Genomic DNA, 27929 nt, shown 5'->3' with positions numbered 1-27929 from the left:
GCTCTGCAGAGTGCACTGTCCTCTCACTGTGGCCAGATTTTCACGGACGGGAGCTTGAGTCATTTCCTCCCACACTGGGAAATGAATTCGGCCTGTGTGCACTTGTCACCGAAGGCTGAAAATCCAAGGCTGGTTTGTACCCAGGTGTAGGCAGTGCTATCAAAAGTAAACCCATTCATCAGATCCCTGAAAGGGTGATTCCAGGACATAGGTTCTTGGATAAGCAAACTGCAGCAATACATGAGCCCTGCCTTTGCCAAGATGTGGCCACACCCACCGAGGGCAGGGCCAAAGGTGATTGGGGCTGCAAGTTGCCAGTCGACGGTGACGCACAGTACTCAAATAGCCTGACTGCGAGCCTCGCAGATAGCCTGTTTCAGCACAACTGTAACCTGCACCCCAGCTTCCTGCCTCTAACACCAACTGTAAGTAGTCGGAGACAGACAGGTAACCTATCTGTGATGCTCTCCTCTAAATGAAACGGACTAAAGCATTGAACATAAAATATGCTACTATCTTTGAAAATCGGGTGGGATTTTTAGCCCCTTACTAGAGAATAAACTACAGATGACTTTGATAAATGAAATTTTTTTAGATGATGCTGCTCCACCCCTAGAACCACTGAATTACCTTTTACACATAGCATACAAGACCTCAAGGATGGGCAAATAGTTTCCCCAGAGGATAAAGTGAATTATAACTGACAGATATGGTCCAGGGCTCGCTCTCTCTGGGGTCGCAGGAGCAGCTGTGCTGTGAGAAAGTAGCTGAGGCCATTTGCCTCCAGAACTTCTGCCTGGAAGCTTGTCTCCAGGAAAATGGCCCAACTTGGGAAACTTCCCGTGTTTGGGCCAATCCTACTATTCTACTCTGACCAGGAAACAAAGCTATAGAAAGGGGCTTAAAACACAGAGAAGTGTGTGTTCAAAAGCCTGAACTGGGGAAGTGGCCTGCCGGGGTGACTTGGAGCCAGCTGGTTTAGGTGCCCCTCCGGTCCTCCTAACAAAAAACTACAATAGCAGCTGCCTCACCAGCTGCTGAGATCTGAACCTAAGATGAAAAGCGTGAATTTCCTACCATTGTGGAGTACTGGATTTTATTCTAGGTTCTTGTCTTAGCATAAGAGATGACTCCAAAGCAGAGAGACAGAAAGATACAAGAATGGGAGCAGGTTAATATAAAGAAATGGAAGAGGTGGTACACACTCAGAAGTGAATGTGGACCACCTCATGAGGGAGAACCCTGCCCCCTGAGTTCAGCCACTCCCTTTATTGGGGAGGAGGTGGTGCCCTAACTGAATATACAGATGGGGTAAAGGATGGGGCAGGACCCAGGGCACCTGACGATCCCTGGGAAGGTTCCGTGGCATCTCCACGTGGAGCTCAGCACACACGTGTTCACCATGGTGTCTTCTGTATGATGGGGAGGCTCAGGTGCATCATGGGAAGGTGGGGTGTTGAACTGGCATGGACAAGGGTGGAGTTTTTTGGGTTTTGTTTTTTATTATTTTAGCAGGGCAGAGGAACAGAGACTGTTGGAAACCTCTCGGCTCCTTTGTTCGCTAACTCCTTACCTAGCCCATATCACAGTCATTAGCATAAGACCATTATTACACCATCATTAGTATCAGGAAGAGAAATTTTAAGGAATTTTAAGGAAGTCACTAAACAATAAACTAAGGTAGTTCAGTCACTTGAACACTAATAGCTTCAAGGACAAGATGTATACTGCCCAAAGAAATCCTGGTCAGATCGGCTGACACCCACACTGGGCAGATGCTCCTGGAGATAAAACTACAGACAAGGGGCCAGCACTGTGGCGTAGTGGGCAAAGCATCATCTGCGCACCAGCATCCCATGGGGGCTTCAGCTCATGTCCCAGCTGCCCCGTTCCATCCAGCTTCCTGCGATTGCTGTTGGAAAAAGAGCAGAGATGGCCCAAGTGTTTGGGGCCTTGCTACCCAGGTAGGAAGCCCTGATGAAGCTCCTAGCTTTGTCCTGGTCCAGCCCTGGCCATTGTGGCTATCTGGGGAGTAAACCAACAAATGAAAGATCTCTCTCTCTCCCCTCCCCCACCGTGTGTGTGTGTGTGTGTGTGTGTGTCCCTATCCATAACTCTGACTTTCAAATGAATAAATAAACCTTAAAAAAAAAAAAGAAATGCCAGACTGGATTGTCCCACCACGTATTTGGGTGGTCAAGAACTCTTAACAATTTCTAGAGAGAAGTCTATTGGAGTAGGAAGCTCTGGAGGCCAGATGGGTTTAAAGAGAAATGACATTGTTACATTATTGGATTTTCCAGTATGAACATAACACAAGTAAATGGATATTTGTAACTTTTAGTTAACATGTCTAGCTTTTCAAGAAGTAGCATATGTATCCTACGTTAGATTCACTCCCGGCCTGCGCCGTAGCGGCCATTTGGGGGGTGAACCAACAGAAGGAAGACCATTCTCTCTGTCTCTCTCTCTCTCTCTCTCTCTCTCTCACTAACTCTGCCTGTCAAAAAAAAAAAGATTCACTCCTAAGTATTTGATGCTTTGTGATATTGTCATAAATGGTATCTTTTTAATATTTGCCTATTTATTTTGAAAGTCAGAGTTACAGAGAGCGAGAGAGAGACAGGGAGGGAGAGCTTCCATCCTCTTGGTTCATTCCCCAAATGGCCCCAGCAGCCAGTGCCGGGCCAGCCTGAAGCTAGGAACCATGAGTTCTTCTGGATCTCCCACATGGGTGCAGGGGCCCAAGCACTTGAGCCATCTTCCACTTCTTTTCCCTGGCCATTAGCAGAGAGCTGGATGGGAAGTGGAACAGCCAGGACTTGAACTAGTACCCATAGGGATGCCTGAGTCAAAGGCAGTAGTTTAACATGTTACACCACAATGCCAGGCAAATGGTATCATTCTTAAATGTTCTTTTTTCCTCTGCTGTTGCTGGTACATGGTATTGCTATAGAAGAACTCACCCGAAACAGTCCACTTGCTGAGCACAGCAAGGCAATCACTGACACGGCGGTGGTAGAAGAAAGCAGGCAGTTACTTGCAATGTGCAGGGCGGGCAAGGAGCCAGGCAGCAAATGCCCATTCCCAGAATCCTTGAACGAGGAGAACCAGTGAATATTATAACCAAAGTTGGCGAGGAGCAGTGTGTGATCAGCTCATGTGTGGGTCTCTGGTTGGACACTGTGGAGTGTGTGTAGCCTTCCTTTGATTGGTTTGTCAGGGAGGGACCAGCAGAGGTGGGCTCCAGTCTGCCCAGGGTCTACTGGTAGAGTGGGTGTTGCTCTGTTTAATCAGGGTCTGTGAGTTTCTGCAAAGACTGGCATTGACCTGTCAACTACAGGAGGAATCCTGAGCCTTGGTGATTGGCTCTTGTCTCTGACTTGACCACTGTGTCACTCCTTTAGTTGAATGTGTTTCTCCTTACAGAGGGAAGGCAAGCTAAGGAACAGAGACTGGAGCCTGATAAAGTCTATATCCCAGGCATTAAGGGTGGGTGAGTGCATTGGCACAACCACCTTGGAAAGCCAGCAGTACATCCAAAAGCTAGACCTCCGCAAATCTAAGGTAACAAACGGAACCGTGCTCCTCCCAGACCCCTGCTGGCTTCTTACGCTTTTGCGACACAATGGGAAAACAGAGCAAAAATAAATGCAAGGTAAAAAAAAAAAACATTACTATATAACAGTATGAGCGACCTTCGCAGACACAATGTTGAGCAAAAGACGGATGAAGTTCACCTTGTTTCTAATAGGATGAACCTAATGAGATTGCCATACGAAGGACAGAAGTGATTGCAAAATATTGGCAATTCCATCTGGTTCAACAGAATTTAATGCAGAAAACCAGGCAGTACCAATCAGTAGTGTTAGATAAGGCTGGATACAGAGGAAGTCACTTTTGAGGCAGGGAAGGGACTGAGAAGTTGGGTGAAGGATTTCTGGGGCATTGGTAGTGTCCCAGCTGCACACTTGTACTCCTTTGGGTGTGTGTTATTTTCCTGATTTGCAAAGTTATAAACCAGAACTCTTTCTGCCTTGGTTATAGCTTAGGTGCCAATATAATAAACAGCAACTACCAAAATAAGCCTGAGATAGAACTCCCACATCAGGACTTCAAAGAGGATCTTCAAGAAATTGCTCCCTGTGTCTTGGAATTCTCACCTGGTCAAAAGTACTAAAGGCAGGAATGTAGAAAGGGGACCAGACTGGAGAAGAGCTCCCTGGGGAGACAGTGTGCCTGCCGGGCAGCAGGGGCAGCCACATGCCCCCTCCATGCTCTCCAGCCTTCAGGGTATGGAGTCTCTGCACCAGGAGTGTCCTTAGGGACTCCAGGTTTCAAGTCTTCCTGGAGAGATCTGGAGAGCTTGGTGGGGCTACTCCCAGTGCCCAGGAGCTGTGGGGAAGGCCCTTGGCTGGGGCACGTGCACCCAAGGCACAGGAATGGCCGGAGAGGGAGTGCAGGGCTGAGAATCTCCAGAGAGGATGCCCAAGTGTCCACAAGAGAAAGATTCAGCTTCCTATATCTGCCAGGTCAGAGGTCATGAAAAGCCCCAGGTTGGCCATTTCCTGTCCCATCCTGTCCAGCAGGGTCCAAAGCTGCACAAATGAAGAGAGCAGAAGGGGCAGTGGAGCCCAGCCCACCCTGTTCCCTAAACTCAGGCCTCAGGAAGGGAGGGGTAGAGGGGAAAGCCACCACCTCTGACACACACATCCTCTATGGGCACCCATACGGTTCCTGTTCCAGCTGCCCCACTGCCGATCCAGACTCTCGCTAATGGCCTGGGAAAAGCAGCAGAAGATGGCCCAAGTGCTTGGGCCCCTGCTACCCATGTGGGAGACCCGGGTGGAGTCTCACCTCTGAACAATATGAAGCCAACATTAAAATCTAATTACAGAATCGTCACTGCTCTCACTGGAAGGGGCAGTAGTACTGCCAGTTACATAAGAGGTTGTGGCACCTGCCCAGGAGCCATCTGGGGCCACAGGACGGTCATCCCCATTGAATCAGATCCCAGGAGCAGCAGGAGCCAGGCTGTGTTTTAACCACATCTGACAAGGGGTGGTCCCCGCAGACCAGAGCGATACAACCCCGTCCCAGAGATGACTATGGCAAGGCAGGGGTCTCCAACAGGCTTTGTTGAGCTATTTCTCCATAGAGTCGGAGGTCAACAAAGCATTTTTACAAGCATAGGATCAGATTGAACAACCTGTCTCATAACATGCTGTTTCACTCACTATTATAAGTTCATTTGCTCGGCCAGTCAACATCTTTTTTTTTTTTTTTTTACAGGCAGAGTGGACAGTGAGAGAGAGAGAGACAGAGAGAAATGTCTTCCTTTTTGCTGTTGGTTCACCCTCCAATGGCCGCCGATGCCGGCGCACCGCGCTGATCCGATGGCAGGAGCCAGGTACTTATCCTGGTCTCCCATGGGGTGCAGGGCCCAAGCACCTGGGCCATCCTCCACTGCACTCCCAGGCCACAGCAGAGAGCTGGCCCGGAAGAGGGGCAACCAGGACAGAATCCGGCGCCCCGACCAGGACTAGAACCCGGTGTGCCAGTGCCGCAAGGCGGAGGATTAGCCTAGTGAGCCGCGGCGCCGGCCCATTCAACGTCTTAACATACGTAAAAGATAAGACATTACTTAGTAACTTGAGAAATCCTAAAAGCATGTTGGGACTGTGGGAAGACCTGGTGAATTGCTGGTCACATGACGGCTTTTCTCTGCTTCAGGAGAGTGGGGCTACTGTCGCACACAGAGATGACAACAGAGACCCAGAAACCTGCACAGAGTTCACGGAGGAATCTCCCATTAAAAATTAACTGTGCTCAGAGTACACTTTGTCTTTTGAAGCTTGAAAGACATTTTCCCGAGAAACAATGCTTAGATGGGTACTGAGGTCTCAGGATTAAAACAGACACCCACAGCGCACCCCTAAATTCCCCCTACACTCTAAATGAGTCGGAAGGAGAAAACCGGACCTCCACAAAGCGAGTTAGTAAACAGAACAAGAGATAATTGCACTTACCCAAGGCCAGTGCCTTGGGACAGAGAGACAACTGAGAGGAAATAATAAATGAAGTCTGGAAAGTTTTGTGGAAAATTTTAAAGAGACTTCCAGACATTTTGTCCAAGTTTCAAAAAATGATCTTAATGTGTTTTGGATTCAATTGCGTTCCCCTCCCAACAAAGAAATGTTGAAGTCTTAACTCCCAGGGCCTGTGGGTGTGGCCTCATTTGGGCAGCGGTCTTGTGGATGACCAGGGAAGGATGAGATCAGCAGAGCGGGTGCTAATGCAGTATGATGGGCGTCCTTCCGGAAAGAGGACATTTGGTCACGGAGAGGGTGTAAGGGGAGCACCATGTGCAGGCAGAGATTGGGGTAACGCCACTGGAAGCCGGGAGGAAGGCCACATCCCTCGGAAGGAGCCAGCCTCTCTGACAACTTGCTCTCAGAACTCTGCCCTCCAGAACTGTGGAATAATCGTCATTTTCTGTCTTTTAAGGCAAGCCCCTCCTTCCCCGACAGATGCCCGAAACTAACACACATGATTCTTCATTATGTCTGACATCTCAAGGCCTCTCTCTTCCTCAGTGCTAACCATGTCCCTGGGAGCAGCCATCAATCTGCCACAGGAGAGCAGCCAAGAAGAGAAGTTGAAAGACAGGAGAGTGGTAGAAAGTGAGGGAGAGGGGCCGGCACTGTGGCGTAGTGGATAAAGCCACCACCTGCAGTGCCGGCATTCCCATATGGGCGCTGGTTCGAGGCCCGGCTGCTCGGCTCGGCTTCTGATCCAGCTCTCTGCTATGGCCTGAGAAAGCAGTGGAAGATGGCCCAAGTCCTTGTGGGAGACCCGGAGGAAGCTCCTGGCTCCTGGCTTCGGGTCGGCAAAGCTCTGGCTATTGTGGCTATCTAGGGGGTGAACCAATGGATGGAAGACCGACTCTCTCTCTCTCTCCCTCTCCCTCTGCCTCTCTGCAACTCTGCCTTTCAAATAAATAAAGAAAAGAAAGAAAGTGAGGGAGAGAGAAAGAGCTGAGCCCTCTTTCCCTGGGAGATTGGACAAGAATTCAGCAAGAAAACAGAGGCAGAATCAAGCCATGGAGCAGAGCTCAGGGAAGAAGGTGACCTCCTGAGAATGGTGGCTGGTCAGAAACGAGGGCACAGAGCAGGAGAGTGCAGAGCCGGCCCCTGTCTCACAAGCAAGATCCACAGAGTAAGAGAGCCGTGGGGTTGTGCCCAGTGAAGGCATGGGATCTGCAGAAACAGCTCCTCTGTTCACTTGGTCGTGCTCACAGCGACTGAAGCAAGTGTTAGAAAGTGCACTCAGGCAGGTGCACCTGCAGGAGGAGGCAGGCCAAGTCAGGAAGGCTGCGTCCAGGGGAGACCTGGCTCCATGGCTCTTTGGAGCCAGCCCATGGGGACATAGCCACTATCGTCTTGACACCTGTGAATGGGGCAGCTTACTTTTCCAAGTAAGCCATCACCATCAGATCCCGCTTAACACCCGTGGCAGCTTTGGTCTGATTGGTGGGCAGAAGCAGCTATGTAGAATCTTCCCTAACTCCAAAGCAGGCTAACTTTACCTAGTTCTCAGCATAGAAATTTCGGCGGGGGGTGGGGGGGGAGGCAGCACTGTGGCATAGCAGGTAATGTCACCACCTGCAGTGCTAGCATCCCATATGGGTGCCGGTTTGAGTCCCAGCTGCTCCACTTCCAATCCAGCTCTCTTATGTGGCCTGGGAAAGCAGTAGAAGGTGGCCCAAGTCTTTGGGCTTCTGCACCCACGTGAGAGATCTGGAAGAAGCTCCTGGCTCCTGGCTCCTGGCTTCAGATCAGCCCAGCTCTGGTTTTTGTGGTCATTTGGGGAGTGAACCAATGGATGGAAGACCTCTCTCTCTCTCTGCCTTTCCTCTCTCTCTGCGTGACTCTGACTTTCAAATAAATAAATAAATCTTTTTAAAAAATGGCACTGGGGCTGGTGTCGCGGCTCACTTGGCTAATCCTCCGCCTGCAGCGCCGGCACCCCAGGTTCTAGTCCCGGTTGCTCCTCTTCCAGTCCAGCTCTCTGCTGTGGCCCAGGAATGCAGTGGAGGATGGCCCAAGTTCTTGTGCCCTGCACCCGCATGGGAGACCAAGAGAAGCACCTTTCTCCTGGCTTCAGATCAGCGCAGTGCGCCAACCAAAGCGCGCCAGCCGCAGCAGCCACTAGGGGGTGAACCAACAGAAAAAAGGAAGACCTTTCTCTCTGTCTCTCTGACCGTCCACTCTGCCTGTCCAAAAAAAAAAAAAAAACCCTGGATATAGATATAATATATAATATATAATATATGTATTATATAATAATATAATATATATATATATAACTAGATATATATATCTAACTGGAAGAGTTAGAGGTAGTCCCACCTAGGTGTCAGTATTACAGCTAGGACAATTGGGTCTTGGGGAAGGTAATTGATGTATTCATTAAAATGGAAAGGTAAGATCGGTATAAAAGAAAGACAAATTAATCATATCATCTTAGGGCATTTTGTGCTGCTATAAGGAATACCTGAGTTTGACTCGATGGTTATTTGGCTCGTAGTTCTGAAGGCCGGGATGTGCAAGCTGGGGATCTGGTGAGGGCCTTCTTCCTGCGTATGCAACAGGCGAGGGGCAGAGCAAGAGGAGGCCGAACTCTCTATTGTAGGAAAACACAGGACATCAATGCCCCCATAAAGAGCCCTCTCGCAGCACTGTGGTATTGGGGGGTTAAGTTTCCAACACATGAGCATTGGGGGCACATTCAAGACATAACACAGACGATCCCATGGGATATGATCCCATTTACAGAACGTGTCCACGTGGGCAAATCTACAGGGACACAAAGTAGATGTGTGGTTAACCTAAGGCCAGGAAAGAGAGAGGAATAGGGGCTGCGTGTTGACGGGTACAAGGGTTCTTTACAGAGTGATGAAAATGTCCTATACTTTATTGTGTTGCTTGCACAATTAAAACCTGCTGAACTGTACAGTTGAATGGGTGAGCAGTGTGCTATGTGGATTAGAGTCAGTAAGACTGTTATTTTTACAACGTTTATGGTGGGTGGTTCACGGTAGAGCTTCCTGTCAGTTAGAACACAAGGCTTTAAGGGAAAGATGGCTACAAAGCAGAAGCATCTGACACCGTGGAAACAGAGTAGGGGCGTTTTTGGTAGACAGGATAATAGGAGTGACACAGCAGGGCAGGAAACTGCAGGATGTGTGTAGGGGACAGCAAGTTGTTCAGTTCAGCTGTTGGGTGGGTGGAAGGCCTTGAGTGTCAGAAAGCAGCCAGACTATGGCTGATAACAACAAGGGGTTAGCTTGATCTGAATGGAGCCTGATTTATATGCTAAATGCATGAGAGATAGGAAAGGACGAGCCGGGAGTGAGAGTTCTGCTGGCAGGTTGCATGATGTCCCCTTTCATCAGCTATGACTTTGGGGGAAGCCGCTTCAAGCGGTGGCTGCTCACGGCACTGTAGCTCCTAGCACTGTAGAGCCCACGTGAGGACACTAGCGGGCGACCGAGAGGAAGGAGCAGTGTGTGCCTCCATGGTTCCTCCAGACAGCCTGGAGCCTGCAGGCACTGAAGCTGAGACAAGGAGCATGCGTGGGTGAGCACTGTACCGAGGCGGGTTGTCGTGCGTCAGGCCAAGCGCGGGAGAGTGCTCCTGTCCAGTTCCAATTCTCCCAGTGACGGCCCCAACTGTGCAGGGCCAGGCTCAGAGCCTCCCGGGGGGCCTTCCACCTGCTGAAGGCCCCGTTGCCTCTGGCACGGTGGTCATTTGGGCCTCTGCCACTGCCATAGCTTCCTGCTTCCCTGGAATGTGCTTCCCGTGCCCACTGACCCTTGCTCAGGCCGTGGGGTTTCAGCTGCAACTTGAAGGTAAGAACACAGCTTGAAAGCAAGGCTGTGTTTATTTACTTTTTAAATCTCTGTCCACGTAGGTGTTAATGTATAGGTAGAGCACCTCAAGACAGGAAGGAGTCCAAGGTACCTAAGAATGACATAGGAGACATTTGTAACCGACAGCAGAATAGCTGTCACGGAGTCAGACCTAGAAATCCGGGGCCCTGAGACGGCCTAGGGGAGCTCCCTGCAACCTGCGCTGGTCCCTCTCTTTCCCACGCTGCTCCCTCTTCCCCACCCACCCCTACCTTTCCAGTCCCCTTCCCACCCCCAAGGGCCAGCTCAGTTTCTCTGGCTGTGACTATGCCTTGTGTCCCTGAGGGTCTTCCTTTCACCCCAGCCTTTGCTAAGGGCTAAGCCGGCAAAGGGGACCAGACCCAGTGCCCTACCCCAGTGGGACTACACCTGTAAGCAGTAGTTGTATGGTGGCAGAGCAAGAACTGTAGCATTTTTAGACACAGAGACTATGCCATCCCATCATAATAGGCATTTTCCCCATAAAGTCTTTGATAATCTGTTGTATTCATGGATTTCAAAAATGTTCAGCCCCAAATAACCATGTTTTTTTTTTTAATTTTTTTTTTCTTGACAGGCAGAGTGGACAGTGAGAGAGAGAGACAGAGAGAAAGGTCTTCCTTTTTTGCCGTTGGTTCACCCTCCAATGGCCGCCGTGGCCGGTGCGCTGCGGCCGGCGCATTGCGCTGATCCGATGGCAGGAGCCAGGTGCTTCTCCTGGTCTCCCATGGGGTGCAGGGCCCAAGCACTTGGGCCATCCTCCACTGCACTCCCTGGCCACAGCAGAGAGCTGGCCTGGAAGAGGGGCAACCGGGACAGAATCCGGCACCCCGACCGGGACTAGAACCCGGTGTGCCGGCGCTGCAAGGCGGAGGATTAGCCTAGTGAGCCACAGCGCCGGCCAATAACCATGTTTTAATTCCACTTTTCTACCCCCTATTTGCAATCCCCTGATGCTACTCTTCTCTCACACAGTCCCAGGGCCACACCCAGACCATCAAACACTACCTACCTCCCCAGAGCACACTGCCTAACCCCCTTGATCAATATGGCGAGTGAAAGGTTCTCAAGTCACTATCTGCAGGCCAGAGCCCTAAGCTCACATGTCCACCTGCGCACAGCCCACTCTCTGGATGACGCACATATACTCTGCAGGTTGGACCCATGGTCCTCTTCCCCACCCGACAGAGGAGCTGCTCACCTCCAGTGACCCCTCCTTCTCCCCATCGGATTCAAGCTTGAACTTCCCCCGGGCTGCCCATCAGCTCACACCAGATTAATTATTAAGTGCTATTGATTCTACCTCCCAGAGGTTTCCTACATCCACTCACTCCTCTCTGTCGCCCCTGCCACACCCTAAGCAAGGCCGTGGCCACCAGCTCCCATCTGAGTTACTACAACACGCTCTGATTCCCTCTCCCCGGCTGGGCCCCACTCCAGCCCTAGCTTGCCTCCACCAAGAGGGAACTTTCTGAAGTCCCACCAGGCTGGAGCAGGCTTTTTTTTTTTTTTTCAGCCAGAGTGGACAGTGAGAGAGAGAGAGACAGAGAGAAAGGTCTTCCTTTTGCCGTTAGTTCACCCTCCAATGGCCGCCGCAGCCGTTGCGCTGCGGCTGGCGCATTGCGCTGATCCGATGGCAGGAGCCAGGTGCTTCTCCTGGTCTCCCATGCGGGTGCAGGGCCCAAGCACTTGGGCCATCCTCCACTGCACTCCCAGGTCACAGCAGAGAGCTGGCCTGGAAGAGGTGCAACCGGGACAGAATCTGGCGCCCCAACCAGGACTAGAACCCGGTGTGCTGGTGCCGCTAGGTGGAGGATTAGCCTATTGAGCCGCGGCGCCGGCTGGAGCAGGCTTTTCTGCTCTGCAAGGGTCTGGCAGCTTCCTGTTGCCCTAGGAGAAATACGCTTTCTCCTGGCAGGCTCTTCCCAGGGCTTCCTTCCTGTTCTCATGCCCATTTCCAGACACTCTCCCACCTCAGCGCTCAAGGCGCCAGAGTCCGACCCTCGGGGCTCGCCTTGCTCCCCGTGCTCCTGGGCCCCCACCTGCTTCCTCGGTCAGAATGTTCCACCCGTTTCCTGCACTATCCTCCAGGTTTCATATTCTGGAAGCACATTTTCCTTGCTAACCATACCAAGTATACCACAAATATTGAAATTAAACAAAGCAAGTATATCGCTGAGGTATGGTTATAAGGCAAAGTCCTTGTGGCTGGCACCCAGGCCAGGATGTGGGACCTTGCCAACCTCCCCCGGAAGCCCACAGAGGATCTTCTCCTGTAGACATGGCCAGGTGTCCCATTCCTCTCTCTTTAGAAGTAGCCACTGTCAGGGCCAGCGCGTAGCTGGTGAAGCCACCATCTGCAGCATTAGCATTCCTTATGGGCACCAGTTCTAGTCCTGGCTGCTCCACTTCCAATCCAGCTCCCTGTTAATACAGTTGGAAAGCAGCAGATGATGGCCCAAGTGCTTATGTCCCTGCCCCAATGTAGGAAACCCAGGTGAAGATCCTGGCTCCTGGCTTTGACCTGGCCCAGCTCTGGCTATTGTGACCATTTGGGGAATGAGCCAGTGGATGGAAGATCTCTCTCTCTCTCTCTCTCTCTCAGTCTCTCAATTCTGCCTTTCAAATAAATAAATAAATCCTGAGGTTGAAGATGATAACTCCCTATGTATCTTTATAGTCTTTTTAGTTTTGCCACTTAAGGAAACATCCCTAAACATCGTAGTTTAGATTTGTCATTTTATTTATTTATTCTTTCATTCACTCATTTACATGTATGTAAATGGCAGAGAAAAATACAGAGACAGATAGACACAGAGATCTTCCATTCACTGGCTCACTCCCCCAAACAGGTCAAAGCCAGGAACCCAGAATTCACACGGGTGGCAGTGACCCAACAACTTGAGCTCCCACCCAGGGTATGCATTAGCCAGAATCTGTGGTCAGAAGTGGAGCCGGGACTGGGACCTTGGCACTCTGGTACAGGATGCGGCTGTCCCAAGCAGCAACAGAGCCACCTGCCTGTGGCTTCCTTAGGCATGCCCTTTTAGGGTTTCTTATCTCTTGAATTCTTTTTAATATTCAGGTTCCTCTAAATCTTTATTTTCAAAGTCTCTTGAAATTTATACAAAGGAAGTGCATTACTGTCCCATGGGCTTTCGCATGTCTAGAGTTTGCTGACTTCGTGTGATGCACTTTAACATGTCCCTGTGTTCTCTGAATTTCCCATGAATTGGTATTCAGCGATTTACGTTCAGTGTTTTTGACAGGACTGCTTCTTGGGTTGTGTGTTCTTCATCAAGAACTACACAACATTTGATTGAATTTCTTTCTTTTTAAAGATTTATTTATTTATTTGAAAGTCAGAGTTACACAGAAAGAGAAGGAGAGGCACAGGGAGAGAGAGACAGCCAGAGCTGTGCCCATCTGAAGCCAGGAACCAAGAGCTTCCTCTGGGTCTCCCATGTGGGTGCAGGAGCTCAAGGACTTGGGCCATCTTCTACTGCTTTCCCAGGTCGTAGCAGCGAGCTGGATCAGAAGTGGAACATCCGTGACTAGAACCAGCACCTATATGGGATGCCAGCACTGCAGGTGGTAGCTTTACCCACTAAGCCACAGCACTGGCCCCAATCATCTTTCTTTTTGTGATGGTAGAAGTCATGAGTGTGTGCCGGCGCTGCAGTTCAATAGGCTAATCCTCCGCCTGTGGCGCTGGCACCCCAGGTTCTAGTCCCGGTCGGGGCGCCAGATTCTGTCCCGGTTGCCCCTCTTCCAGGCCAGCTCTCTGCTGTGGCCTGGGAAGGCAGTGGAGGATGGCCCAAGTCCTTGGGCCCTGCACCCACATGGGAGACCAAGAGAAGCACCTGGCTCCTGGCTTCAGATCAGCCTGGTGCGCCGGCCATAGCAGCCATTGAGGGGTGAACCAACAGAAAAGGAAGACCTTTCTCTCTGTCTCTCTCTCTCTCACTGTCCACTCTGCCTGTCAAAAAAAAAGTCATGAGTGTCAACTGCCTAGATTCTTTAATTCATTAAGGGCAGCAAGGAACATAACAATCCTTTAATTTATTGTTCATGTCTTTGTTGGAATGATTCTATAAAGAGAAGTGACCTCTACTATCTGTTTATGCAGTGGTACAACTAATATAGGAAGGTCAAGACTAATGATTATTTCATTTATTTCAAAATATTTTTATTTATTCATTTATTCCAAAAGAAAAAGTGGGTTTCTGAGCTTCAACCAAAGGTATGTGTGTCTGTTAGCTCAGGCTGCTGTAACTTAATACCAGGCGAGGGAACCGAGGCAGCAGAACAGTGTTGCTTCTCAGTTCCGGAGGCCGGAATCTGAAGACGAGACACTGGCAGGTGTGGTGCTCCCTAAGGCCTGTGTCTCTGGCTTGTGGATGGTCCTCCTTGTCTGATTTTCCCTCTGTGTGCTTCAGTCCCTGTGTGTCCAGATCTGCTCTTGTCAGACTGAATTAGGGCTTGCCCCATGGCCTCGTGTTAACTTGACCACCTCGTAAAAGCCCTGTCTCTGAGAGACACGTAACGGGCTGGGGAGAGTTCGGAGGACATAATTAAGTCCATATGGTGGGGGCCGGCACTGTGGTGCAGGGGGTTAAAGCCCTGGCCTGATGCGCCAGCATCCCATATGGGCGCAGGTTCTAGTCCCGGCTGCTCCTCTTCCGATCCAGCTCTCTGCTATGGCCTGGGAAAGCAGTGGAAGATGGTCCGAGTGCTTGGGCTCCTGCACCCATGTGGGAGACCTGGAAGAAGCTCCTGGCTCCTGGCTTTGGATCGGCACAGGTCCAGCCATTGTGGACATCTGGGGAGTGAACCAGCAGATGGAAGGCCTCTCTCTCTCTCTGTCTCTACCTCTCTCTGTAACTCTGTCTTTCAAATAAATAAACATAAATCTAAAAAAAAAAAAAAAAGTCCATATGGTGACCAGCTAGCTTTGGGGAGCAATGCAGGTGTATGCATAAATAGTTTTCTATTGCTGCCATAACAATTGATCACCGAGTCTGCAGCTTAAAGAGTTTCTTAGCAGAAACTTCTTTAAGCAGAAGTCTGGACAGGGGTCCCTGGGAAGAATCAAGGTGATGGCTGGGCTGTGTCCCCTCCTGGAGGCTCAGAGAAGAATCCCTTCCCAGCTCACTCCGGGTGTGGGCGGAGACCAGCTCCTCAGCTGCAGGGCGGAGCCCCCACTGCTTCTTAGTCAACCATCCTCAGCTCCCAGAAGCCCTGCCTTGGCTGGGGTTCCCGTTGGCCTCCAAGGAAGCCGTGATGGTGGAGTCGTTCTTACGGCTTGAACCTCCGCCAGGTTCATCCACTGCCACCCGACGTGTGAGTGCCCCGTGCTTGCCAGTCCCCCTGGTTGATCCAGGACCAGGTCTTGGCAGTAACTTCGATTGTAAAACCAAGAGGCAGAAATAAGTTCTGGTATTCTCTTGCACAAGCAGGGTGATCACAGATAACAATGATGTGCTGTGTATTTTGGGTTTTTTGAAGCTAGAAGAAAGAAATTTGAGTGTTTTCACCATTTGATTTGAGCATTGCACAATGTATGCATGTAGTGAAGCATCACACATTACCCCATAAACATGCATGATTTGTATTTTTATGTATTCACTATAACTTCTTTTTTTTTTTTTTTTTTTTTTTTTTTTTTTTTTTTTTTTGACAGGCAGAGTGGACAGTGAGAGAGAGAGAGAGAGAGAAAGGTCTTCCTTTGCCGCTGGTTCACCCTCCAATGGCCGCCGCTGCAGCCGGCGCACCGCGCTGATCCTGGCAGGAGCCAGGAGCCAGGTGCTTTTCCTGGTCTCCCATGGGGTGCAGGGCCCAAGCACCTGGGCCATCCTCCACTGCACTCCCTGGCCATAGCAGAGAGCTGGCCTGGAAGAGGGGCAACCGGGACAGAATCCGGCGCCCCAACCGGGACTAGAACCCGGTGTGCCGGCGCCGCAAGGTGGAGGATTAGCCTATTGAGCCACGGCGCCGGCCCTCACTATAACTTCTTTGAAGCCCCAAAGGCAAGTTTTTGGAAGGAACAAGGGACAAGGGATTTGTAGACAGACATCAGCTACCATCCAGGGCAAGTTACCTATCATGCAACCCTCCATTTCCTTGCATTTACAAAGAAGGTCATTATCCCTTTATCACAAAACTGTGTTGTTGGCTAAAAGGGCCCAGCACAGCAAGTCCTGTTGGCTCCCACCTCCTCCTCCCCAAAGCTGATCACACCATAAACTCAAGTATTGCCCAACTCCACCTGCTTTGACAAATTGCAAATGCAGCAGCTTTTTATGAAATTTTTCAGAAAGAATTTGTCTTTAATTTTCTGGGCCTGACTCATTCTTCAAGCAGAAGCCACTGTGAAAGCTGGCCTCACTATACTGGGCAGTCAATGGACAGCTAGCCAGGTCCTTTCATTCGATTTCCGGTAATCACTCCCTGTTACGTTTTCTGTAAGGACCTCTTCAGCGCTACAGTTCCAGTGCTCCTATTGTGTAAGAGTTCAAATGAGTTAAGGGAGACATGGGTGGTGTGGCACAGCTAGTTAAGCCGCTGCTTGGAATGTCTGCATCCCACACAAGAGTGCCTGGTTGCAGAGCCCATTTCTCCGCTTCCAATCCAGCTTCCTGCTCATGCACCGGAGAGGCAGCAATGGTGGCACAAGTGCTTGAGTCTCTGCCACCCACGTGGGAGACCTGGAGGGCAGAGACTTCAGCCTGGCCCAGCCCTACCCCAGCTGTTTTGGTCATTTGGAGAGTGGTCCAGTGAGTAAAAGATATCTCTCTCTAGGGGCCAGTGCTGTGGCGTAGCAGGTAAAGCCGCCGCCTGCAGTGCTGATATCCCATATAGGTAAGGCACTGGTTCGAGTCCCGGCTACTCCACTTCCAATCCAGCTCTCTGCTATGGCCAGGGAAAGCAGTGGAAGATGGCCCAAGTCCTTGGGCCCTTGCACCTGCATGGGAGACCCAGAGGAAGCTCCTGGCTCCTGGCTTCAGATTTGCACAGCTCTAGCTGTTGTGGCTAACTGGGGAGTGAACCAGCAGTTGGAAGGCCTCTCTCTTTCTCTCTCTCTCTCTCTCTCTCTGTCTCTCCTTCTCTCTGTGTATAACTCTGACTTTCAAATAAATAAATCTTAAAAAAAAGATTTTTCTCTGTGTGTATGTGTGTATGTCACTGTGCCTTTCAAATAAATTCTCTATTTTGATAAGTGAATTAACATATAGAAGGCAATCAATCTAGCTCATGGCAAATTGAAGTGTTCAATAAACGACAGATTTTAACTTTTGTATTTCATTATTAGCAGCAGTCTTCCACAGTCATAGTAGCCAATTAACCTTGTGTTATAGTGGCCCACTTCTGCCTCCCTCTTTTTTGTGTGCATTTCAAAAGTCTTCTTTTAACATAGAATGAGAGAAAAAACAAAAAGCAGAAATGGACAAAGGACAAACCAACATTTCCTCAAAGAAGACACACAAATGGCCGATCAGCACAGGAGAGGTGTCTCAACATCATTAGTTATTAAATAAACACAAATTAAAACCCCAAAGAGATAGCACCTCATGCTCATCAGGGTAGCAAACAATCAAGAACACGGAAAAGGGGCCGGCGCCGTGGCACAGTAGGTTAATTCTACGCCTGCTGCACCAGCATCCCCTATGGGAGCCAGTTCAAGTCCTGGCTGCTCCTCTTCCAATCCAGCTCTCTGCTGTGGCCTGGGAAAGCAGTAGAAGATGGCCCAGGTACTTAGGCCCCTGCACCCACATGGGAAACCAGGAAGAAGCTCCTGTCTCCAAATCAGCGCAGTTCTGGTCATTGTAGCCCTTTGGGGAGTGAACCAATGGAAGGAAGACCTCTCTCTCTGTCTCTTCCTCTTACTGTCTGTGATTCTACCTCTCAAATAAATAAATAAAATCTTTAAAAAAAAAAGAACACAGAAAAATAACAAGTGCTGGTAACACGTTGGAGAAATTGGAACCCTACCCAGCTGATAAGAGATGTAAAATGGTGAAAGCTGCTATGAAAAATGGCCTGGCTGATCCTCCAAAAATTAAAAATAGAACTACAACATGACCCAGAAACTCCATATCTGGACAGACCCCCAAGGGTATTGAAAGCAGAAATTCAGACAGATGTTTGTGTGCCCACATTCATAACAGCGTGGTTCAGAGTAGCTGAAAAGTAGAGGCGACCCCAGTGTCTGTGGATGAATGAATGGACGAACAAAATAAGGCGCCGGCACACATGGAATATTGCCCAGGATTAAGGAAGCCATCCTGCCAGGTGCCACAGTGGTACTGCGAGTCCTCCTCTATCTGCTATCCAGAGTCCACAGACCAAGCAGAACGGTGCTTGCCAGGGGCTGAGGAATCAGTGTTTAACGGACACGAATTTCCGTTTGGGAAGTTGGGGGACTTCTGGAGAAGGATGGGGGTGCTGTATGTGTGAACGGACCAGTGCCACTGACTGTGCACCTAAAACCGGTTAAAACGGCCAATTTGATGTTATGTGTATGTTACCACATTTGTTAACAAATCTCCTCTGTTCTCTTCCCGCAGGACCCGCCCACCCTGAGCCGCGATGGCGCTGGCCACAGGACCGGGGAAGCAGACACAGCTGCGGGAGGTGGAAGGGGTGCCCCTGCAGGCTGCAACTGTGGACAACTGGGGCCAGATCCAGAGCTTTGAGGCCAAGCCGGACGATCTCCTCATCTGCACCTACCCCAAATCAGGTGACTGCGGGGGGCAGCACACCCTGGCCCTGCTGAGCCCGGAGACAGAAACCTGCTCCGTCTTAGGTTCGCGAGGCGGGCTCTCTGCGCATGCTTCCCCTGGGGATGGGCCAGCGGCGTCCAAGGCCTCCCCACCGGCGCACTGCTGCACACTGCTCGTGCGTGTGCGAGCCTCACCTCTGCTGCCCCCCACAGAGCTCCAAGCTCATCCCCTGGATGTCCGTCCCGAGGGCAGGTGGGCGGCTACCCCAGCCCTCACACCAGAGGAAGGTCCCACCCTTCCCTCTGACCGCAGGGACGACGTGGATCCAGGAAATCGTGGACATGATCGAACAGAACGGGGACGTGGAGAAGTGCCAGCGGGCCCTCATTCAGCACCGCCACCCTTTCATCGAGTGGGCTCGGCCACCCCAGCCCTCTGGTGAGACCTCCCGGGGGCCTTCCTTCCCTCTCTCCTCGCTCTCCCGTTTCTCCATTTTTTTTTTTAAGATTTATTTATTTGAAAGTCAGAGTTACACAGAGAGAGAAGGAGAGGCAGAGAGAGGAGAGAGGTCTTCCATCTGCTGGTTCACTCCCCATTTGGCCGCAACAGCCAGAGCTGTGCTGATCCAAAGCCAGGAGCCAGGAGCTTCTTTCGGGTCTCCCATGTGGGTGCAGGAGCCCCAGGACTTGAGCCATCTTCCACTGCTTTCCCAGGCCACAGCAGAGAGCTGGATCAGAAGTGGAGTAGCCACGACTAGAACCTGCGCCCATATGGGATGCTGGCACTGCAGGCCAGGGCGTTAACCCTCTGTGCCACAGCACCAGTCCCTCTCCATCTCTTTTTCTCACTCTCCTCCATCCTGCTCTGGGCGCTTCCCCTCTCCTCCCCACCCCCTCCACTTGGTCTCTTCTCTCTCCCTCCGTCCATTTCTACAACTACTTCCTTCATCTCCTTCTTGTCCTTCCTCTTTCTATACATTTATCTCGCAGGCAAAAGTGAGTCATCAAGAAAGAAGGATGCAGGCTGAGGTTAGTCACCTTCTCCGCATTTTCTTCCTAAACCCTCCCTGGGGTCACGGGCAACTGTGGACACAGGGGGAAGGTGTGGGCTATTTCTGAGCAATTCACACCCCTCTTCTCTTCATATCACATCCCCCAAAGCCCTGTCCCCTCAGAGATGACCTAAGTCACACACACACACACACACACAGTGCATTTAGAGGCAATTATTTCTGTTCCATAGAGAATCCTTGTTTGGGTAATGTTCAGCCTGTAAGTTTTTTTCTTTTTAGACCACAAAAATGAAGCTTGAAAAGACAAGCAGAGGGCTGGCACTGTGGTGCAGTGAGTGAAGCTGCCATCTGTATCCCACATGGGTACCGGTTTGAGTCCTGGCTGCTCCACTTCCGATCCAGATCCCTGATAGTGTGCCTGGAAAAACAGCGGAGGATGGCCCAAGTCCTTGGGCCCCTGCACCCACGTGGGAGACCCAGAGGAAGCTCCTGGCTCCTGGCTCCCAGCTGGCCATTGAGGCCATTTAGAGAGTGAACCACTGGATGGAAGACCTCTCTCTCTCTCTCTCTCTCTCTCTCTCTCTCTCTCTCTCTCTGCCTCTGCCTCTCTGAAACTCTGCCTGACAAATAAATAACTAAATCTTTAAAAAAAAAAAAATGGATCGCCAGGGTTTCAATCCTGACAGTCCTGACTGCATCACTCACCCCAGCACCTGCCTTGAGTTACTTAACCTCAAAATGTCAGGAGAATGAATGCCTTCTACAAAGATTTGCTTTGAGGATTAAGTGGACTTAACTGCATGTTTTTAAAAAGCTTGAAACAGGTGCCTGGCACTTAGCAGAGGGACCTAAGTGTCAGGCGTGACTGCACCACTTCTCCAGGCCCCATCCCTGGATCACCCACACCCAGCTTTTGATCCTACTTCTGCACCCTGCCCCTAACGCTGTTGTCTTACCTCTGACACTAGGAGATTGAAAGGAGAGAGAAAAGCCCAGGCAAGCTCTCTAGTGAGGAGCAGAGTGTCCATCAGAAACAGAACATAGTTTTTCTCGCATCAACTCCTGCAACTGTAGACTTTCAGTAGAGGATGGCCATGGCCTGCCCCACTAGGTGAGCTACAAAGAGGCCAGAAGGGTGCCTTCTCAATCCTGTATCCCAAGAGGCAACACACAGCCCCAGCTTCATGATCTTTGCAGCCACACACCGATGCTGGAGAGAGATTCCACGGTACCCTCTGTGACTCATGCATGTGCTCTCACACCACCCAGAGTCTGAGCAACCACGCAAGTGCCCTGGGGAGGACAGGCAACCCAACGATAAGAGAGAGAAAGGAGAAAATATAAATAAAACTCTAGTGGACTGTTTTATATAAAGCCCCACACCACGGGGTGTCTGCTGTAGGGTTCATGAACAGAAAACTCTGGGGCTGGAGCGGGACCGAGCCCACCATGAGCGTCACAGGTGCTACCTGGTTGTCACTGCTGACACACAGGAGTGGCTGTGATGACCACGCGTAGACTTCCCCATTAGAAGACCAAGCCTCTTTTAGGCACCGGGTAGCTACTGACTCCAGGTGTGATGGGAGAGAGATGAGGACCACCAACACCAGGGAGGAAGTGGACCAGTTCCAGGTCCAACCTCCTGGCAGATAAGCTGGGTCTTGCTCCGTAGGCTGAGACTGACAGTCCTTCCCCACTGTACCTTTCCCTTCCATCCGCCGTCACCTTTCTTCACATGGTTTTCATCCCTGTGTCTCTGCCTTGTGCTTCCTTAGCTTGGCCACTGTTTTTCTTTCAGCTATGTCTGCAAAACCCATTCATCAAGGGTTTTTACTGCTGGAATCTCATAAATCACCCCATCTGTTTGGCATTCTCTTGCTCCTTGCCTATGTTTTCAATTTTCTCTCTTGGGTCTCTGCACATTTTAAACATAGTTTTTTATTTTTTACTTTTATTTATTTGACAGGTAGAGATATAGATAGTGAGAGAGAGAGAGAGAGACAGAGAGAAAGGTCTTCCTTCCGTTGGTTCACCTCCCAAAGGGCCACCACGGTCAGCGCTGCACCGATCTGAAGCCAGGAGCCAGGTGCTTCTTCCTGGTCTGCCATGCGGGTGCAGGGCCCAAGCACCTGGGCCATCCTCCACTACACTCCTGGGCCACAGCAGAGAGCTGGATTGGAAGAGGAGCAACAGGGACTAGAACCCGGCGCCCATATGGGATGCCAGCGCTGCAGGCGGAGGATTAACCAAGTGAGCCACGGCGCCGGCCCCAAAACAGTTATTTATATTCCTTGTTGAGGCACCCAAGAACTGAGGGCTTAACTCCTCTGTTTATTTCTTCCCCGCTCTTGCTCATGTGGCTTGCTGCTCATTTGTTTCGTAATTTTGTATTAAGAGCTCTGTTTTGTCTGGCTCCTTATCTTGCACCTGCACTGGAGCGTTTCCAATCTAGGATAATTAAAGTGAATTTCTGAACCAAACTGGGATTGTGGTTGCAAGCCTGGGCTGGTGGAATGAAGACAGCATATGGTTTGAGTTCTCTGGGAAGTCTTTCTTTTTTTTTTTTCGGCACCCAGAGCCAAGGGAGAGCCAAGGCATGATGAGAGTGGACATTGCACTCAAAGTAACTCTCCTGGCACTGAAGTTCTAAAAAGCAAAATGTGGCCAGGGTGCCCCCAGAAAGAGCAGCAGGGGTATAGAGAGGCAGTTTTTCTGTCCATGTTCTCATCTCTGAAAAACCTAGCACCAAGAGGAGACGGCCCAGCTCCTCAGCCAGCTGGGGTCAGTGATCCAGGGTCCTTGGAGTCGCTGCCTAGGACAGGAGCCCCAGTCATCGGCTAGATCTGACACTACGCAGGGAGGTAGGGCTGTTGCATGAGTAGTCATTTTTTTAAGATTTATTTTATTTATTTGAAACACAGAGTTATAGAGAGAGGTAGAGACAGAGAGGTCTTCCATTCACTGCTTCACTCCCCAGATGGCACTGTGCCGATCTGAAGCCAGGAGCCAGAAGCTTCTTCTGGGTTTCCCACACGGATACAGGGTCCCAAGGACTTGGGCCATCTTCTACTGCTTTCCCAGGACATAGCAGAGAGCTGGATCAGAAGTGGAGAAGCCAGGACATGAACCAGTGGCAATATAGGGTGTCGGCATGCAGGCGAAGGCTTTACCTGCTACGCCACAACACCAGCCCCAATGAATAGTCATTGAGGGCATAACCTGTGGCTGCACATTTAAGACAAAAGGCTATTTTATTATTAGCTTTTATTTCCAATTCTTAGAAACCATACCCCCTCTATTTGGCCAGGCCTCCTGACCCTTCATACATGGGTTTCAACCCATCGGTGGTGTGTCAGGGTCCCTCGCCTAGTGGCCACAGCACCAATTCACTCCAGGTCCTTGAAGTCTTAGCTCCCAGCACTACCTTGACCCAGCCCCGGGCACTCTCTGCAAGAAACCCTGACCCCTACACTAAGGCGGCAGCTCTTTGGAGACAGGGTTCATGTCTTCCGTCCCCTCATCCTTAAAGTGCCAGAACAAATTAATGTGACAGTCCTTCCAGCTCTCACATGTGAGATTCTACAAAGTGAAGGTAGCATGGGGCGGTGCTGTGGTGCAGTGGGCTAACGCCCTGGCCTGAGGCACCGGCATCCCATATGGGCACCGGTTCGAGTCCCGCCTGCTCCACTTCTGATCCAGCTCTCTGCTATTGCCTGGGAAAGAAGTAGAAGATGGCCCAAGTCCTTGGGCCCCTGCATCCGCGTGGGAGACCCGGAAGAAACTCCTGGCTCCTGGCTTCAGATCAGTGCACCTCTGGCCATTGAGGCCAACTGGGAAGTGGGCCAGAGGATGGAAGACCTCTCTCTCTCTCTCTCTCCTCGCTCGCTCTCTCTCTCTCTACCTCTCCTCCTCTCTCTGTGTAACTCTGACTTTCTAATAAAAAAAATAAATCTTAAAAAAAAAAAAGTGAAGGTAGCAGCAACAGCCCCAGTATGAAGTCCAGAGTGGAGTGGAAGGACAGGTGGGTGAAGCAATACCGTGGACAGCACCTGGGACATAACGGCTACCGGCAGTGCTTGTACTGAGCATTGCTCCTTCTTGGGTTATTTCAAAGGTGTGGAGAAAGCTCAAGCGATGCCCTCTCCACGGATCCTGAGGACTCACCTTCCCACTCGGCTGCTGCCGCCGTCTTTCTGGGAAAACAACTGCAAGGTAGGACGGCCTCCTGCCTCTCCCACCCCTCACTGTCCAAAAGTGCTCTGCGTTCACCAGCAGTAAGAGGAGACGCAAGGTTCTGCAGCACATGTCGGCGACTCCCCCTGGGAGGCTGGCTGCAGGCCGCGGGCGGGCTCACAGAACAGACCCAAAAGCCTCTCTGTGGTCTCTGCAGGAAAGAATAGATAAGGCAGTGCAAGCAGGCCGGGGTGCAGGAGTACCTACAGGTCACAACCTTTCACTTTAACAAGTCGGCAAGAATCCACTTGGACCTTTTTTCACCCACCTCTCTCCCTCCCACAAAGTTCCTTTATGTCGCTCGAAACGTGAAAGACTGCATGGTTTCCTACTACCATTTCCAAAGGATGAATCAAGTGCTCCCGGACCCCGGCACCTGGGAAGAGTATTTTGAAACCTTCATCAACGGCAAAGGTAAAGGAAATTCTCACTGCCTCTCGGCCAGCTCTAGAGAACCATAAATAGCACTTGAGTCCTAGAATGCCATGCGCTTCCTTAGGACTCATCATATGCAGCTTCTACCGCAGACAGACTGGGTGGTGCAGGCTGCTCCTTTCACAGTGTCTGCCCACCAGTCTCCGTAAACATCTCCCACTCCATCCAGAAGCCTTTGCTCACCTTGGGTAGCCTGTTGGGACAAATAACCCAAGGCTTTCCCAATCTGCACCACCCTCAGAATCAAACAGAGCAAGAAATTCTTCAGGGTATGTCTGATCCTTACGGTGCTTTTTTTTTTTTTTTTAAGGTTTATTTAGTTGAAAGTCAGAGTTACAGAGAGAGGACAGGCAGAGAGAGAGAGAGAGAGAGAGAGAGGTCTTCCATCTGCTGGTTCACTCCCAATTGGCCTCAACAGCCGGAGCTGGGTCAATCCGAAGCCAGGAGCCAGGAACTTCCTCCTGGTCTCCCACGTGGGTGCAGGGGTCCAAGGACTTGGGCCATCCTCTACTGCTTTCCCAGGCTACAGCAGAGAGCTAGATCGGAAGTGGAGCAGCCGGGACTAGAACCAGCACCCATATGGGATGCCAGCACTGCAGGCCAGGGCGTTAACCTGCTGCGCCACAGCACCGGCACCCTGACTGTGCTTTTCTTACTCTCTAAGCACTAGAGGTCAGCAGAATCCCCGAGGCTTGGAAGGCTTTGGATGATCCTTAAGTAGACTTCTTTCTTTCCTGTGTTGTCACAGTGGCTTGGGGTTCCTGGTTTGAGCACGTGAAAGGTTGGTGGGAAGTGAAAGGCAGATACCAGATTCTCTTCCTCTTCTATGAAGACATCAAGAAGGTGAGTGAAGGCCCCTTCACAACCTCCTCTGGCGGGGGACAGAGGACTCCAAGGCTGATTGAAGGCTGTATTTCCTGGAGGCAGGGGATGTCTCCAAGAATTCACAGTCATCCTTCGGATCCCCTCCATTCCTATCCACAGGACCCAAAGTGTGAAATTCGGAAGGTGGCGCAGTTCATGGGAAAGCACTTGGACGAGACTGTGCTGGATAAAATTGTCCAGGAGACCTCTTTTGAGAAAATGAAAGACAACCCCATGATCAACCGCTCCACAGTTCCCAAGTCCATCATGGACCAGTCCATTTCCCCCTTCATGAGAAAAGGTGTGTGGGGCCGCGTGACCAGACCCTCCGCTTCTCTCCAGCATCCTGCCTGTATTCAGCAGGATGACATTAGTTTTCATTCAGTCCAACACAGCACACGTCCACAATTCACTGCCGCTAATAAAGCTGGCAACCGCACCCTCGTGGAGAAGAGAACTCTCTGGGGGTGTTTTTCAGGTGTTAGTTGCAGGCAATAGAGAGTCCCTAAAGCTAACCCCGATGTAAGGGGCTTCTTGTGAGGATTCACATGGAACAACAAAGGAAGTGCAACCTACAAATGCCTGGGAAGACCCTAAGAGTCCAGACCTGGGGCAGGGATGGAGTGGAAGGGTCAGCACCACAGTCAACATCTTTGCACATAAGTTCCGATTTCCCGATTGTCTTATCATGAATTTTCCAATAGAGGCATCAATAAGAAAAAGGTATTCAGGCCAATGCCACGGCTCGCTAGGCTAATCCTCCACCTTCTGCGCCAGCACTCCAGGTTCTAGTCCCAGTTGGGGCGCCGGTTCTGTCCCGGTTGCTCCTCTTCCAGTCCAGCTCTCTGCTGTGGCCCGGGAGTGCAGTGGAAGATGGCGCAAGTGCTTGGGCCCTGCACTTGCATGGGAGACCAGAAGGAAGTACCTGGCTCTGGCTTCGGATCGGCGCAGCACGCTGGCCATGGTGGCCATTTGGGGGGTGAACCAATGGAAGGAAGACCTTTCTCTCTGTCTCTCTTTCTCTGTCTAACTCTGCCTATCAAAATAAGAAAGGAAGGAAGGAAGGAAGGAAGAAAGGAAGGAAGGAAGGAAGAAAGGAAGGAAGGAAGGAAGGAAGGAAGGAAGGAAGGAAGGAAGGAAGGAAGGAAGGAAGGAAAAGGTATTCAGCTACTTAAAATTTATTTTAAGTTAGTGGCTGGTGAAAAATAGTATCTCATTCATATTTTCGCAAATTCTTTTTTTAAAGATTTATTTTATTTATTTGAAAGGCAGAATTACAGGAAAAGAGAGCGAGAATGTTTTCCATCCACTGATTCACTTCCCAAATGGCTCCAACAGCCAGGACTGGGCCAGGCTGAAGCCATGAGCTTCTTCTGGGTCTCCCATGTAGATGCAGGGGCCCAAGCACTTGGGCCATTCTCTGCTGACTTCTCAGGCACATTAGCAAGCAGCCAGCACACGAACTGGTACCCATATGGCCACTACACCATACTGACAGCCCCCCAAAATCTTTTTTGTAATCTACATTAAAAAACACATAGATTTTAAGTCTACACTTCAAGAATATAGCCCCTCCAATCAAGACACCCACATTTTCATCACCCTAGAAAGTTCTTTCTCATGCCCTTGTCCAGTCAATCTCTACCCACAGTGTTAGCCACTATTCTAATCACTACCCCTGTAGTTTGATTTCGCCTGCTCATGATATCATATATTGGAATATATAGCATGTGCTTTCTTGTTTCTGGATTTTTGGCTCAGGCTGTGTGGCTGCAATTCGTTCGTTTTCACGTCTGTGTCATGTCTATCGTGGGCATACACCAGGGGTGTGGGGCTGGCTCAGGTTAGATCACCTCCCTGCACAGGGCCCTTGAGAGCTGCTTCTCAGAGCAGAGAGCTGCAGGTGGACGGGTACCCACTGAAGAGGAGTGGTGACAGGCCAGGCCCACGGTGGGCACTCAGGTGCTTTACTCAGGGCTGCTGAGCCTGCTGACCTAGAATGACACTCCTGTCTGGGCTTCTCCCTCCTAGGAACCGTGGGGGACTGGAAGAACCACTTCACCGTGGCCCAGAGCCACAGGTTGGATGAGCTGTACAGGAAGAAGATGGAAGGGGTCTCTATAGACTTCTGCCTGGAGCTCTGAGCAGCACGCAGCTAAGAAGGAGGGTGGCCAGAAGTCTCTGAAAGCACATCATGACTGTACACAATCATAGAACTGTCACCGGGATCAACGCTGCCACAGCTTCGCTTTTAAAAAAGAATCCTGGGGCGGGCGCCGGTTCGAGTCCCGGCTGCTCCACTTCTGATCCAGCTCTCTGCTATGGCCTGGGAAAGCAGTACAAGAGGGCCGAAGTCCTTGGGCCCCTGCAACCGCGTGGGAGACCCGGAAGAAGCTCCTGGCTCCTGGCTCCTGGCTCCTGGCTCCTGGCTCCTGGCTTTGGATCGGCACAGCTCTGGCTGTTTCGGCCAATTGGGAAGTGGGCCAGAGGATGGAGGACCTCTCTCTCTCTCTCTCTCCCTCTTTCTCTCTCTCTCTCTCTTTCTCTCTGCCTCTCCTTCTCTCTGTGTGTGGCTCTAACTTTCAAATGAATGGATAAATCTTAAAAAAAAAAATGCTGTCTAATGCCTATTTTAATGATTCTTTCCAAAATTAAAAAAGATGACTTAATAAACCAAGTAAAACATAAGACTTGAACACTACAAGGATTT

General features: G+C 50.6%; 1 protein-coding gene across 1 annotated transcript; it reads left to right on the top strand.

Moving 5' to 3' along the window:
* Window positions 1-401: 401 nt before the first annotated feature.
* SULT1C2 (sulfotransferase family 1C member 2) lies at window positions 402-27920 on the top strand (the record flags this gene model as incomplete). The annotated part of the gene is given in 9 exon segments (NM_001082711.1): window positions 402-425; window positions 18520-18692; window positions 18988-19113; window positions 23802-23899; window positions 24208-24334; window positions 25104-25198; window positions 25340-25520; window positions 27251-27784; window positions 27836-27920. Coding segments are annotated over 7 exon segments (891 nt in total).
* Window positions 27921-27929: the final 9 nt, after the last annotated feature.

This window comes from Oryctolagus cuniculus, chromosome 2, assembly GCF_051225735.1.
Source record: "Oryctolagus cuniculus isolate XC-2025 breed Fujian yellow rabbit chromosome 2, ASM5122573v1, whole genome shotgun sequence".
Taxonomy (NCBI): domain Eukaryota; kingdom Metazoa; phylum Chordata; class Mammalia; order Lagomorpha; family Leporidae; genus Oryctolagus; species Oryctolagus cuniculus.
Note: the sequence above shows the minus strand (reverse complement) of the source record. Positions and strands in the feature narration are given on the sequence as shown.